General features: G+C 39.7%; 1 protein-coding gene across 8 annotated transcripts in view; it reads left to right on the plus strand.

The window, feature by feature from the left end:
- macrod2 (mono-ADP ribosylhydrolase 2) overlaps nt 1–16,186 on the plus strand; it is a 390,971-nt gene that overhangs the window by 144,617 nt on the left and 230,168 nt on the right. For all 8 annotated transcript variants that reach the window (XM_046070270.1, XM_046070272.1, XM_046070269.1 and 5 more), the window contains exon 5: nt 15,575–15,691. In XM_046070270.1, coding sequence (XP_045926226.1) covers nt 15,575–15,691 — 117 coding nt within the window. The remainder of the gene's footprint in view (nt 1–15,574; nt 15,692–16,186) is intronic.

Consider the following 16,186-nt stretch of genomic DNA (forward strand, 5'->3'; position numbering starts at 1 on the left):
GTAGCATAAATGTGCTCATATATCAGGCAGTGATAAGTAACCTAATTTGTGAATGTGTGTACAGATTGGATAAGCTTGAAAACAACATAACAGATGTTTTGATAAATCTTACCAACAGCTGCAGTGGATTATTTTAGATATGTTGAAACTCTATTTGTGCATATTTAAATTTTTAATATGATTTTCAATATAAAACTTCAAGCTTAAAGGACAGTTTGTGCTTTGAGTTTCATTACTGTTTTACTGGTTCGCGATTACTGTAGTTTTTCTTGCTTTTTATGTAGGTTTGTTTCCTATGTAATTTTACCAACTAAAGCTGGCCGAACTGTCTTGTATGATGTATGCTCATTGGCTTGAATGGGTTGTGATCACCAGAAGGCAAGTCCTAACATAACAGCAGAGAAGCTTAACACTACTACTGCAAAGGGCTTTTGTTGGTCTCTCATTCACTCTGGCTAATTAACTTTACAGGCATGACTTTACATCTCTGGAGTCTGTGCCATGGTGAGTTGAGTGAGACAGCCCTTAATGTGTAGAAAAGTGCAAGCAGTTCTACCTTAATGTCCAAAGTTTATCTAAATCTGTGCCTGTATTTATTTATTTATTACCATGATTTCTCTGCTCAGGGTTTTGTTCGCATTTTTACTTCATATATGGCCTATTGTGAGACGTCAAAGATGTGTCCATGTGACAAATAACTTTAGTTTTAAGTAGTGCAAGTTCATTTGGATGTGACCAACAGATTTTGTGATCAGAGGTGTTTGTGTAGCCTGGTTGCACCTGTAGTACTGTTAAAGGAGAAGTTGGATAAGTAGGAATAAAATATCAGTTGGTGTCATAGTGCCTGGCATCAATTATGAACAATCAAATTATATACTGCCATTCCCTTCAAAAGCAGGGAAATCGCCTCCATGCTGCCTAATTTGTATTAACACCCCCCTCAGCTGCATTCTACACCTATTTTCAGCTGCCTAAAAAGTATTAAATGGATAAGAAACACGATCACTTGAGCCCAGCTAAATTACAGTCTTACTTTCCTTCATCGGGGCCACTGTAAGATTACGAGACCCATAATGTCAATAGTAAATGACCTTTCAGCTCAAGGTGTTGTCTCCCAAGTGCTTATTATGTCTGAACAACAGTTTAATAAACCCCAAAGGTGTTCAGTCACAATTTGCAATTTTTTCCTGAATACAACACTATTTGTGAGAGAATTTCTACTCAAATTAGCATCCCTAGAGAGAAAGACAAAAGAGTCAAACCTCTTGTCTCTGTCTGTCTGTGAGCTGCACTGGCACTTCCAGCCTGATTGGTGTTTACCACAGCTGAACCACGTCTCTGTGCTGGCCTGCTCTTTGTCCCTTTCTCTATTGACTAAATCCCCTGTTGTAATGCTAAATGCCAAGATTGTACACTGGAATGGCTTGTTGCCTTTGTATTAAGAAGAGCAGTGCTCTATGCTACAGAGTACTGTGCATGGATTTTAAAGCAGTGAAACTGTGTTAAGAATCCGAGAGTTCATACATACTACAGCATACAACATTACTATTGTCGATTTCAAACATAATGCTTAGAGTTGCAAATAGAGATTAGTATCAATTTCACCTCTTTGTTCAGTATTACATATTGTTTGTAAAGTACATTAGAGATTGGACACTAGCTTGATTTTGGTGATAAAATATAACCTGTGTGTGCATATACAGGTTATACACACACACACACACACACACACACACACACACACAGTGGGGAGAACAAGTATTTGATACACTGCTGATTTTGCAGGTTTTTCTACTTACAAAGCATGTAGAGGTCTGTAATTTTTATCATAAGTACACTTCAACTGTGAGAGAAGGAATCTAAAACAAAAATCCAGAAAATCACATTGTGTGATTTTTAAATAATTAATTAGCATTTATTTGACAAGTATTTGATACATCAGAGCTCATACGTTTCCTGTAGTTCTTGACCAGGTTTGCACACACTGCAGCAGGGATTGTGGCCCTCTCCTCCATACAGACCTTCTCCAGATCCTTCAGGTTTCGGGGCTTTCGCTGGACAAAAATGTATGTGTGTATATCTATCTATCTATCTATCTATCTATGAAAAGCACCGCCAGCATTCAAAAGTGACCAAAACATCAGCCAGGAAGCATAGGAACCGAGAAGTGGTCTGTGGTCACCACCTGCAGAACCACTCCTTTATTGGGGGTGTCTTGCTAATTGCCTATAATTTTATACACACATATACATATATATATACACATATATATACGTGTGTGTATATATATGTATATGTGAAAGGAAATATTAATGGTAATGCAAGGTGCTGTCCCTAATTCTGCTCATTTCCAGAAGTTGCCTGGTTTACATTGCACTAGGATCCCTGCAGGGTGTAAGTTCAGTCTTGCTGAGTGTGTATGTCTTTGTGCAGAAAATATCATGCAAGAGGCAACCACGAGTTTGCCATCCACTCAGCTGTTGTATACAGATGATATCCAGCACTATTTCCCCCACTAGATCTTTTCGTTATTGTGCGTATGTTTCGTACGATCAGTCCATTCATGTCCTATTGTACACCTTATCTCTCAAAGTTGCTTCCTCATAATGTCCTCATTTGCCCGAGTTTTACTTAAACATGACCAAGCCCAATTTGGGCATCAGATCACATTGCTACAGCAGCAAATGCAAAATATCATCTGGTAATGCACAGAGATGATCATGAGTTGATCAACGGCCAACCAGTGCATTTGGACACAGATTGTATTTCAATGCCAAATCAAAATGGTGCCAAACCATCTTTTATGTCCCCCAGACATACAGTACACTGAGTAAATTTAATTTTCTGACTTTTGGTTGGATTCAATCACACTGATCAGAGATCTTGTGACCAACAACCATGTGACTTTGGCAACTTTTCAACCGAACATATGGATTATAAAAGAAAAAATATGCAATGCAACAAAACCTATGTGTGTGTGTATATATAGACTCATCAGTTTCCCTTTTTCCATCCCTTCTGTGTGTCTTATTTTTTGATGTACAGTCAGCCTTGATATGCAAAATAATCAGATTTTAATAATATCTTAATCTCTTCTTTAATGGCATCAGCAATTATGCCATAAATGGATTTAATATATCCCGTCTTAGTATAAGACATGAAAAATGGATCATAACCTGCTTAAGAGGCGTTAAGGAAATCATCAGATTAGCTCCAAAACAAAGAATGTAGCCCGCTATTCTTTTACCATCTATCACTGCTGCTCCACCGCTTAGGTGACATATATGCTGACCTGAGAGATTTAAAGTCAGAATTGATAACTAATATTCTCAGAGTTGACAGTGCACTGTATTGTACGTCCACATATCATCTCTGGAAGGTCAGTGGCTTCCGTCATAGCCTCAATAACTGATATCTAGCTCTGCCAGTTTGTGATAGAGAAGGTGGTGTATGATGGTATTTCTTCAGTAAAGTGTGTAATGTTTTAATGCAGCAATAACTCTTCTGTAATCCCCAAACCATAGTTTTGACACTGAAATGTTATGTATTTTGTAAGTCTAACTGTCTTTAGATTGAGAGTAAGAAAGTATTTGTGCTCAGGCTATGTAGAAAGTCAGAGATTACTGTGTGTTGACTCATCATGCTAAATGCTGGTGTACATGGTAAAAGATCTTTTAAGTTGCAATTCTGGGGTGGGGGGTTTCAAACTAATGGGCAGTAAGCCAAGCTGTGAACAAGCAGTTATCTCAATGCTGTCACTATAGAGGCCATTATAGCGTTCCATTTGAATTATAAAACCTCCCCAGAGCAAGGTGGGTGCTGCATGAGTGCGTGACTGCCCACCGGATAGCAGAGATAGGTCCTTTCAGTGAAATAGTTGAATGGAAGGGTGACCAGGCATCTTCCTCGTTATTAGACTTGTCACTGTCACTCACGCAGGCATGAGTGACAGAAGACCCTATTACCCTCCAAGATTTACCTCCATCCTTCGGAGATAGGGCGGCTTTTACAGTCATCATTGAGGTTGGGGGGAAGACGGAGAAAACGCTTCAACGGTCACATTAACATACCCCCAGCAATGGGTGTTTGTTCCTATGACATGCAGAGGTGGAATGGCCACACATGTTGTTTTATGTGTTAATTCATAACAAAATAATAGTTTTGATTAAGAAGATCTTTGCCACAGTTCTGGGAAAACTGCGCTTTTGAAATAGCCGGTAAGTATGTTAAAGCTGGTCTTCCCCAGAGAAAAATTATCTACTTAATTAAAAGGACCAGCAGGAAAGGCCTGGAATTATGACGGTATAATTATAAAAGACCCATTTCTGTTAATCCTTGGCTCTGCAGCAAGGAGCCTCACATGGTGTAGCCAGGCCATGGCCACTAGTTAAGCACTGAGACCACACAGGGCTTTTACAAGTAGAGACAGTGGGGGGACGGCAGGCCTTTAACTCCGGATGTGGGGAGCTGAGAGCGAGCCCAAAGGTCTACTACAGGCTTTTTACTGCAATGGAGCCTGGAGAGAAGCACAGTAAGATCATTTATGAAGGACAGGGAGTCAAGAGGCAAATCATGGGGATGTTTATAAGTCCAGTCTTATGAATAGCGTGCCAAGCATTGATGCATTGTTGGAGCCATACTGGGGAACAGAGATGTAGTACTTCAAAGCAAAGCAAATGCTTTCCCCCTGCACACGAGAATTGATCTGAATCACCAGTTAAGTATCAAAATTGATCAGATTTCGTTAACAGTCACGATCAGGCATTATACTGGAGATATTAACCAAACAAGTGATCATGTCAGGACATTAGTGCTGAGCTTTGTGTTTGCATGGAGGTGGGCTCTGTGTTGTGCCGGCTCGTCTCATTGCTGGGGCCTTTGATTTGTGTCTCACAGCTGGGCCTGGGGAAGAAGTTTCAGTGGGCAGCTGCAGACGCTTAATCTCCCCTGCGCTGACACAGGCTCAATTAGTAGATAGCACACTTTGGGATTCTGCACGAAAGTTGTCAGGGTCCCGTCAGATAAATCACTGGAGAGGATTCCACGCTGGCTATCACAAGCTCTGGCTCCAGTGGCCTGTTTCTCTTTGTTTGCTTACTTTGAGTTAGAGAAAGGTAATGATTTCATAGCAACGAGGCACATTGGGGCTTTTTTTGACAAGTGCTTTGATTACCCTTAATTATGGGTTACAGTTAAGGGAATCTCCATAATTATGTATTTGTTTTTGATGCAAAAGCAATCAGTAAAACTGTTGAGTAACACTTGCAAACTTAATACATTTTCAAATTTAAACTTTAATACATTTTAAACTTTCATACCTCTAAAGTCAACATATGAATCAGTGGAGATCACAATATCCACTTACTTCTAAAATACCTTTACTTGAGGATCATAACAGACAGATAATCATTTTGCACCCACCAGCAGCTTTCACTGATTTTATTCAATTTTCACTCATTTTAATCATCTTGTTTACAGTTTCACCATAATGGAAAATGGATGATCATCTGGAGAACTCTGGTAATCTCCTTTTGAAAGAAAAGAAAAACACTTACCTATGATTGTATTGATTTTGAGGCTTAACTTTAATTCTGTAAGCTTCTCCCTTTTTTCATGCAGACACCACAGTGATGTTTATGAAGACTTACATTAATTTAAGTTTTGCGCATCGTCAAATCCAGCGTCTTTCCCCACTGGCTATGCAAATAAAATGTATTAAAGGCTAGGGCTAAATGGAACAACTATATAAATATGAAAAAGCATGCAGTGGAACACACTATTCCACAGCTTGAAGTATATCTTGCATATTCTAATGTTAGATTGCCATTAGTGAACAGATTGCATGTCTTATTTAGTGTAGCCTTTTAGCCATCAGTACATGAAAGTTGCACAGTGGGACTGAAATTATTGGATTATAGTATAATGTATTTGTGTCTCTGATTAGTTAGTTTGGTCTATAACATGCCAGAAAATGGTGAAAAAACATCAACCACTGTTCCCAAGGCCGAAGATGACATGGCTAATGTCTTTTGTCCACAACCAAAATATATTTAGTTTACTGACATAGACAAGTAAAGACATCAGAAAATATTCGCTTTTAAGAAGCTGGAATCAGAGACTTTTGACTTTGTTCTCTTAAGAAAATACTCAAAACGATGAGTTGATTATCAAAATAGTTGCTGATTAGGCATATATATTTGCTTGATCTGGTCAGTCATAAAATATAAGTAATTTACTACAGTACACCTATTTATTATAAAGGAGCTAGTTGTTTGTAGACAGGAGTGAGAGGAGTAACTAGTGTAAAAGATTGGGTATTAACGCTGTAGGCTACTCTAGACTTCATTTCAGTAACACATCAAAAGCGAATAGCATTGATTTGAAGTGTCTAGTTTTACTGTTGCCCAAATGTTTATTGCTCCTGGTTTACCAGCAATAAATATTTCACTGCAATGCCTGGGATCCAAATTCTTCATAAAAACCATGACGTTCCCAGTCCTTTAGTCCTGTATCATATTTTCAGAGTCCTTTATCTGCTTTACTTGAACAGGAATTCAAACATCCGCATCCTCTGTTTTCACATGTAAAATAAGGTTAATGATCAAGAAATACAAAAGTATGATGACCTTTTAATTCCATAGCTCTCTGTGATTTTGACATGCCTAGTGTGCTACTTTGCAAATGTTAACATATTGTACAAGGCTGTAGGCTTTGCTGAAGATGCGCCGTGCACCAGCAAACCCAAAGAACCATGCATAATAGCAACAGCTGTTCATGCATTTTAATTCAAAGCAGTGGCCTTTCATTGAATGACTCCATCTTTCTTCATTTCCGCAATTACGGACTTGCTAGAGTTTGGCCTGAAATTCAAGAGTCTGAAGCATCAGCCATGCCTGCTTTCTCTCCTCACCAGCCTTTAAGCTTGCTTTTCAGATTGCTTAATAATTACATGCATTTGTCTAGTCCTGTCTACTGTTGTTGCTTCTTAGAGCAGTGTACACATCGAACAAAGTGCTTCTGTTCCAACTTTCACCTCTAGCCAGTTTGTTCTTAGAAAAGCCATCCTTTACCATCATGCAGCAGGCTCTCTTGGGTGACTCAAAGATGAACTTTGTGCAGGGAAGTAATTTATGACGAAATTGTCCAGGATCCGCTCTGGGGGTTGTGTTTTCTAGCCGTGTTTTTTGTCCCTTTTTAGCCCTACTTCTCAAACAGGGCACTTTCTTCAGGAGGCGACATTTAATTATGTGTGGATTAAAATGTGTGTGTGTTCTATTGATTCCAAATAGTCCCTCAATTGAGGAGAGGTGGTTGTATTTTTTTAAGAAAAAGAAAGATTTGTCTGACTGATACAGCTTCCCATCATTTAATATTATGCTAAAAACACATTAAAACATTAAAGACTGCATGAGCCAGTTGTGATGGAAGTGGTAAGTCTCCATTAATGTTAAGTAAAAATATGATGTATCTAATCAATAATTCACATCTAGTTCTGACTCTTGATCTAGTCCAAGGGGAGCCCTTACTGGTCAGCAGCGGGATTATACTTTGAAATTACAAAAATATCATAATTAATGTTATCGTGTCTGGCAACTGATTTGCTTCTCTGAGATAGGTGGCAAGCTTATTAGGAGAGGATAGGAGATGCTTCCTGGTGGTGGGTTGCATGTTGACTACCTTTGTACCAGAGATGCGCTCCTCTGGTAACCCCCTGCTATGAGAGCTCTTTGATGTAAGAATCCTTTACAGGGAGGAATTAGCTACATGTCATGTTGTTCTTGTTAATAATGTTTCAAGTTGTTCAGAAATGCTTTGATTCCTCCTAGGAACTCAGTGGATTATGACATGAAAGACATGAATGAGAAATGGTCATTTTTATTTACATAGAGGTGTGAATTTAGAGGAGCTTTAATGACTAAAGTTACCCTGTAAGCAAAAATAAAATACGCAGATGCTCAGAACAACAAAAAAACACGTGTTTGCACATAGACTCACACATTGCGCTTCAGATTGGTTTTGCTGTAAGAGAAAGATCCAAGAGTCTCTCATAGTATACTGTCTACTGACACTCATTTAAACCCTCTCTTTCCTGTAGTAGTAATAGTAAAGCTGGGGTGCAAAAGGTAATCTAACCTAGGAGACGAGGCGATAATATCCACATTGACAGAGTGCTTGTTTGTAATAAGAGACTGGATGAGGAGTCAAAGGTGAAAAATGAGTGTGATATTGAAGGAGGTAGAGGAAGCTGTAAGCGGAGGCTTGGCACCTCTAACTCAGAAATGAAAGGTTTTTAGTCCTAGACAGAGTAGTAGAAGACACAAATGGTGGATTTCCATCGTGCAAGATACCATTCTGTAAGCAACTGTGATCACAGCCTGTGGGGATGATGCCAGGCGTTTTTCCATATGACAGGCATGGTACCTTGGAAGACATTGTTACAGTAGTACCTCAATGATATATCCTGGCACCCTTTCACTGGACAACTGTATGCCCACAGATACTGAGCCAGTCATTTCACTGTAACAACAATGCATCATAGTTTAAAGCAGAGAACATCATGCATACATGTCCATTTGGATTTGTACAGTTTCCCCGTGCTGTGAGGAAGGACAAATCATTATAGCTAAGGCACGTGAACTACAAAAAAGACCTGGAAACCACACTGGGCAGCCTGCCACACCTAATTTGGATACTCCTTTGTTGATGCTCCATGTCCTTTCAGCTCCATGTCATATCAACCCCATACAATTTGTCACTAAGACGTCTTTGGAGTAAAGTGAAACATGTGTCTGTAGATACTCGATGTTGGGGCTCATTTTAGCGTTGGATTTCTTGAGTCAAAATGGGGTCAAGATTATTAGTTACACTAAAAAATCATGCTTAAACATTTATTTGATAGCTGCAGTACAAGAGACTCTGCATTGGAGTATCCAAGTAAAGTTGTCAATTTAGACTTGCTGTTAAGAAGAATAAGTAGTACCCCTGACAAGAATGCAGACAGTGTACTTCAGGTTGTTCAGGACAGAGTGACTCCACTACCTCAGACAGGGAATGCTGCAACAACAAGACAGAACAGTTAAAACAACATCTTTAAATGTAAGGGGCCGGGGCGTCACTATTGTGAGTACAGCACGGCTGGGGTTTGGCACCGAGCCGTCCGCAGCTGTCTGACTCTAGGTTTCCAACGACACATGAGTCACATAAGCTGTGGTAACCTAACCTGGCATTCCTTTACAGCCCTGGGAACAAAAGCATGAAGAGTCTGTGCTCCTAATATGTCTAACTTAAGACCATGCTCCACAAATCCAACTCTTGCTTTTCATGCAGTTTGTATGAATACAGTTGTGATTACATCAGTATTTTGAGCTTTACTATTCTTAGAAATGGTAAAAAATTAATTTCCTTCACTAAATCTCCCTACAACAAGCTGAAAGCTAGTTGGCTTACTCTCAGCATAATCAACAGATCTACAGATGGTGTAAAATACAGTGTAGAAAGGTTAACTGGGTACCATGGTAATGTTAACACAACTACCTTTTAAATTGTTGGAGACTAACAGAAGTGTGTGTGTGTGTGTGTGTGTGTGTGTTATGGTACACTGAAATAAATTCTGACTAACACACGATCCAAGAATTACAGTGTCAGCAGGAGGTGGAAAGGTGCTGTAAATGTTGCCAGAAGCTCTGTTTTTCATCAACTGCAATAATCCTGGCCATGTTAGTCTGATATATCTAAGATTTGATAAATGAGTCATTAATAAGAACTGTGGGAAAGAGCAGTTATGACATGAAATAAAAGATAAGATAAGTGAACATAACAGTGTTGTTGTTTTTTTTTTTACTTGACTAGTGATGAAATTAAGCAACTAAATAAAAATATATTTTTACACAGTATTTAGTAGTAGTAATACTTCTGAATTATTCGCTCAATCATACAATTAAAACACACATCATTCTTCAGCAGGGACCTGCTTGTTACTTGTAAACTTAGTCACTTTCACAGCTGGAAAGTGTGCAGTACAATCCTCTATCGGCTACTATGCTGCTATGTTGAGCAACCAAAGATGAAGTGCCTTGCTTTAGGGCACTTCAGTAGAGGTTTCTTTTTCACCACTTCAGATTTTTTATTGCTTGTCTGCAAATTCAAACTGGCAAACTTTCAGCCGCATGTCCAGATTTCCAAATAAGCCTCATACTGCTCTGTTATTTATTCGACCCACAGTATATAATAATAGTTGAGGCTGAAACTGTAACTTACTAGGTTTTGCTTCCAATCTTTGCTGAGATATTTGTCAACTTGGACTGAACTGTAGCAATAATAAAAGGGTTTCCATTGCATTGTAGTGGAACCTGCGATTGTTATGTCATTTATTCTGGTTCCTGCTTACAGGGGAATTGAGAGTTGTGTAAGCCTGAGGTATTTTATGACACTTTGGACAGTAACATCCATGACTGTCTGTCTGGCATTCTATTAGTCCAAATCCTTTGTTTACCTGGGTATTATAGGTAAAATGAAGATTATTATCCCTTTTCTGGGAACTTGGTTACAGTAGAGAGTGAGCTCTGGCTCCTGTTGCATCCAAAATTGCTGTGATTAGGACACATAATCCAGTATCACAAGGGAGTAAACACAATGGCTTGAGCATATTCCACCTGACATTTAGTTCAGCCAGATCTGATTGGCACTTGATTAGCAACTAATCCACGTCATTATCTCCTTCAGTGAAATTAGTTGAGTAGAAAATGGTGTCGTAAATCACAGAGGTGGAATAGTGGAGGGGCTTTGATCAGTGTACAGCTCTAAAAAGTGCTGTGAGAAGAAAGGAAATATGTTGTTGCCATGGATACTTCAAAAATAGGTGAAAGGGAAAATATGACTTAATAGTTTAAGGAATATGTTTGGTTTTGTGTGTAAACTTAGTATTGATAAAAGTTTTAGTTGTTATCTCCCAACCCGCCCACAAGAAGTGTTGGCATTTGAGATCTGAGTGGATCAGCAGGTAATGCCCGCATAGGCAAGTTTAGGTCTACCTTGATATGAATGACTGTCTATTCCCCACAGTTAGATTATGGACTGATTCAGGCTTCTCAATATCCTGCCAGGTAGAATCCAGCTCACCACCCCTCCCCCCCCTGCCCACCCTGTGCTGCCTCCTCTGGCTCCAGTCCTGAACCTAACCCTCAGAGGAGCGGAAAATAATTAGGAGAGAAAATTGCAGCTGACGCTATTTCTGAAAAGCAGGGTATTGTAATGAGAGCAGAGCAGGTATTCATTGTGTCTGAGGGACCGATTGAAAGCCCTTGGTTTTCAGGCTGCCTGGGAGAAGCCCAGGGAGAGTAAGCAGAGCTTTGCTGAGTCCCTTAATGCATGTGGGAACAGAGCCTTGAGAGGACGAGGCAGAGGTGTCTTCAACAATGGCAGGAGCCAAGGTTACAGCTGAGTAACTAATTCAAACTGCTCTAGACTGACACACACACTCACGCACACTCACTTGTCTCCTTTGTCTCTCTCAATATGGCTCTCCCTCTGTCTCTTGCTCTCTCTCCTTGTTCCCATTATGAGTTCAGAGGGATGGCGTCCAGCCACCGCTCAAAGTTATCTTCATTAGCTGTGCGGACTTGCTGGAGTGGCTGCTTGGGGAAGCTTTCTCTGAGCAAGGCACTCAGAGAAGATGAATAAATGTTTTGTCCCACATAGGCCCGGCATAAAGCAGCGGCAGGCTGCAAGGAGAGATAGATGAGGTATTAACTGTTATATTTTTCAGCTGGGGCAGAGAAAGCCCAGTAGTGGGGTGGACAGAAGCGAATGCTGCCGCCTGAATATTAAGTGTGTTAAATGAAATGTCCTCCAAGAAGTCTTAAGAGGTGTTGAAATATTGCGCTTAGCACCACCGATTCTGCATCACATAGCCAGCGAAATGCCCATTTATGGGCTTCTTCTTGACATGTGATTCAGACTGAAAGCCTGGGGATGTGAAAGAGATGTCGCTTTGATCACCTTTCAGTGCTGTGATGCAGGTGTGTCATCAGCATAGGCACACAGATATTTTTTATGGTTATTGCATATCCTTTAGAATGGAATAGGGACAGACATAATGGCGTTCAGGAGAAAGTACTCAAACACATAGGGCTTACTATGAGGTTTGACTGTGTAACTGCAACATTTCTGTTGAATGATGTTGATAATTTAATAAAATTGTCAGAAAATCAAAATTAGCTATGCAACTAGCAATCAAAATGTGCAACATACAGAATTGTTTCTGATTGCCGAAGGCTTGGTGTTTCATTGTGAACAACAGCAGAGTGAGATGACAAGTCATCCTTTCTGTGTGATTGTAAATGCCTTCTTCTTATTTAATGACAATCTGAGGTTGCCGTTGTAATGAGAAAATAAATTGATGGCCACATTGCATGTGGGTCATATCCACTTATGGTAAATCAGATCTGCTTTTAGTCACCTAAATGATGGACATGTGAAAATGTGTTCACAATCAACTTCAGATTGCCTCACAACCGACTCTGTAATTGAATTTCAAATTTCAAAGTACATTTTGAAACCTCTCTCTGTCTCTATACTTCCCTACCACTCTCTATATCTGTTTCTCAAACACATAGAAATACACACACATTCTGCCCACGATGCATCTGTAGTACTCCACTTGTTCTGTGAAGCAGTCTAAGTAAAGCAGGTAAATTAAATCTGTAGCAGCAGCATCCAAGATTCTGGCAATCAGCCAGATCAGTTCAGTGTCTTCTCTATTCACGGGCACTGTGAACAAATTTCCAGGCTTGTAGCGACTCGCTGACACTAGATGCACAGTGACACACTCGGTAGCATCAGAATAAGAGTTTCACACTCATTGTAGCGTATGCAACCATGAAGAGGAAGAGCAGTAAAATGGAAGCTGAAACTATTATCTACAATCTTATTCTTCAGCTACTGAGATGAAACACAGAGCCCCGTATGCTTTTGCTTGCTGGGCTCCCAAGGTGCTCATAGGTAAGAAATCAGCCATCCCTGGAAGTGAGGAGAAGAAGTGTCTGGGGATTATGGACTCATGCGGGAACACAGCAAGCTGGATGAGGGCATTAATACATTTTCCTAACCTGGCTGGCTTTATATGACCATGAAAAGATCATAGTGTACTTTACACCCGTTCGAGAGAAGCATTGAAGATATTTTCCTGCTCTTGAACTCCTACGTCCCATCTGATTGTGTAACATTATATTGTTTAAAGGAACAGACCAGTTACTTTACATTTTAACAAATAAATACAAACAGAAATATTATTTGCATTGATCAGTCTTCATAAAACATCCTCATAAAATTTCTGAGGATCTCTGAGCATCTAACACATGGAAATGTTTTCATCTGGTAAGTAGAAGTCATGTGACTGATTCAGTGTTTCTTTTGTTTTTCTTTCTGACTTTGTTTTTCTTTAATTTAGTGGTCAAAATATCATAGAATGAACACAACATAGTGCAATATACTCATAGACTGAATGTGCTGCAAGATGTTTTGTTTTTATGGGAGCTTTCTGTTAGTGCCATGGGACTCTTTTTATTTTTTATTTTTTTTATGTTCCATATCACATTGGGAAGGGAACTGCATTTAGATGATGTTTCCAGAAGCACACAAAACTAATCTAGAAATACTTTAATGCATAGATTGTATTATAATAAGAATATCTATTATGTATAAGACCTAAAACATGACAGCAAGAACAGGAAGTATGAATGAAGTATTTAAGATTTTAATTAAAACATTTCAGCCAGATTAGAACTCCACATGGAGGGTCATAAAACTTTGATAACACTAAAGCCTGGGGAAAGCTTGATCAATAGGAAAACACTGAATATGGAGCCTGCCTGTAGGAATGGAGACATTAGGAAATATTGACTGGCTTTTCACTGCTGTGATGCAGATGCAACATCAGGTGAAGACATTTAGCTGCTTAAATCGTCTTCAACAAAAACAATAGAAGAAGGCAGTGCTTTGCTATATGGCATTTATGTGTACATAAATAAGAAGCATGCTTGCAGTCCCAGAGCTTTGCGATCAGCCTGTGCATTTAGCAGTTCATGTTTGTGAGATGTTAAGAAGCAATTATGATGCAAATAAGTGTGGCTGATGATCATGGACAATCTTGTTTGCACAGTGGATATTATAAAACTGCCAAGCCTACAGCCAGCACTACATCTGTTAAGTAGCTTTTATTGTCACCAGAGCGATACCTCCTCACATCCACATCACTGTCAGACTCATGTTACTTTTTCGAAAAGCCATCAGGATTCGTCTCTGTCAACTGCCTGTCCTTCAGTCCATTAAAGATGATTGATAGAGCTAGAAAATCCTCCGCCCAGCTGTTGACGTTGACTCATCCCTGAGAAATTGAAAGGAGCTTAGAAAAGCACCATCCCTCATCAAAAGACCTTTTGTCTGTGTTGACGATGTGAAGCAGTTTTTGAAGATAGTGTATAACTTATCTTCAGCCTTATTTCAGAGTTATTTTGTTTTTTCCCCCTGGCACTGTACAGGAATAATTATTACATTACAGATGAAGATAGGGATTAGAGTCACATTTTGTCTTTTATCAGGAATATAAATTCCTCAGTTCTTTTTTCTTCATCCTTTCAGAATATGTAAACGTTGGTTATCCTGCAGGCTATCTTAACTCTCAATCGTTTAGCTTTGACAGATAAAGCCAGACTTGTTCTCTCCACTGGCCAAATCTTTACAAAAAGAAACCAAAGAAAAGACACGTCTGTTTGTCCAACTGCTACTGTTCCTCCTCTTGGCTCTGTTATCCTCTAATGGCTTGTGAGGATTTTTACAGGACAACTTGAGGAGGATTTTATGATGTTTTAGTGTGATTGATAACATGCTCTTGGAGGGATGTCAGGCTTTCAGAGACGGATAATGTGAATTTCTATCTCTGTGCCTCCTTGTGTAAGACGTGCCATCAATCAAGTGTATCTCGGCCTTAACCCGGTAAAATTAAAACCTTAGGGGGGCGGGGGGCCCGGGGTCTTCATAGAACCAGGACACACACATCAACAGGGAACGCGACAGAATCAGAACACCGATCCACATCATAACAGGCTCACCACAGAGAACAGGACAGATATAAGATTCCCACCACAGGGCAGAAAATACAGTTAATGATCTGACTGTATATCGCTGTTGACAGTGGAGAGGGATTACAGGAAGAACAGTCTCATTTTCACTGTGTGTGGAGGCGTTATTAGATCCTGGTCCTGCTAATTTCATTCCTAAGCTCGTCAATATTTACCAGCAACAGGCGCAGCACACTGTGGCAGTCCCAATCTCCCTACAGAGAGGAGATACAGAGCTAGGGAGATAATTTGAGAATGTCAAGTTTCAGTAACCAGAATTAAACTGAATTTTCAGCTTATTCATGGTCCTGTTCCTGAAAATGGTTGTTTGTTTTGACATGATAAAGCATACACACATCTAATGACCCCAGCTGGTTTGAGATATTTCCTGTGCCTGCTTTTGTATGTTTCTCCTCAGGTAGCCCTTAACTCTCTTTGTATGTCTGTTTGTGTTTCAGTCGATGGCTGCATACACAAAGCGGCAGGGTCCTGTCTTTATGATGAGTGCCATTCACTAAATGGCTGTGATACCGGCAAAGCCAAGATCACCTGCGGCTATGATCTCCCTGCAAGATGTGAGTATCAGTAATTAATATGTCTTTTTGGTTGGTTCCATAATGTGTGCACCGGTTCCCTGCAGGAATATTTTCTAATCAAAACTGCTGCCATTGAGGACTACATCACCTGACAGATAGTGAACATTAAGATTTAGTGGTAAACATTAGTGCTGTGAAACATTCATCCAGCATTAATCTATATTGTTTTTAAGAAATGGCCTCATTTATTCAAACCTAAGGCTCCTGAACCAGCTGGTGGACTGCACTGGCATTGCATCGATGCAGAAAATCACTGGTATTTTTTTGCATAGCTGTTAATTTTACAGAGGATTTTGCAATTCATGTATGCACCTGCATCATATATTGAATCGAGGTAGGAGGATGGAGTTTGGACAAACATGAACATATTGCAAATGAAACTCCACACACACACACACACACACACACACACACACACACAAGGACACAAGGACAACCTTCCTACACTTTACCAAGGACAACAGCCTTACTTAA

The sequence above is a fragment of the Micropterus dolomieu genome, linkage group LG15, assembly GCF_021292245.1.
Source record: "Micropterus dolomieu isolate WLL.071019.BEF.003 ecotype Adirondacks linkage group LG15, ASM2129224v1, whole genome shotgun sequence".
Taxonomy (NCBI): domain Eukaryota; kingdom Metazoa; phylum Chordata; class Actinopteri; order Centrarchiformes; family Centrarchidae; genus Micropterus; species Micropterus dolomieu.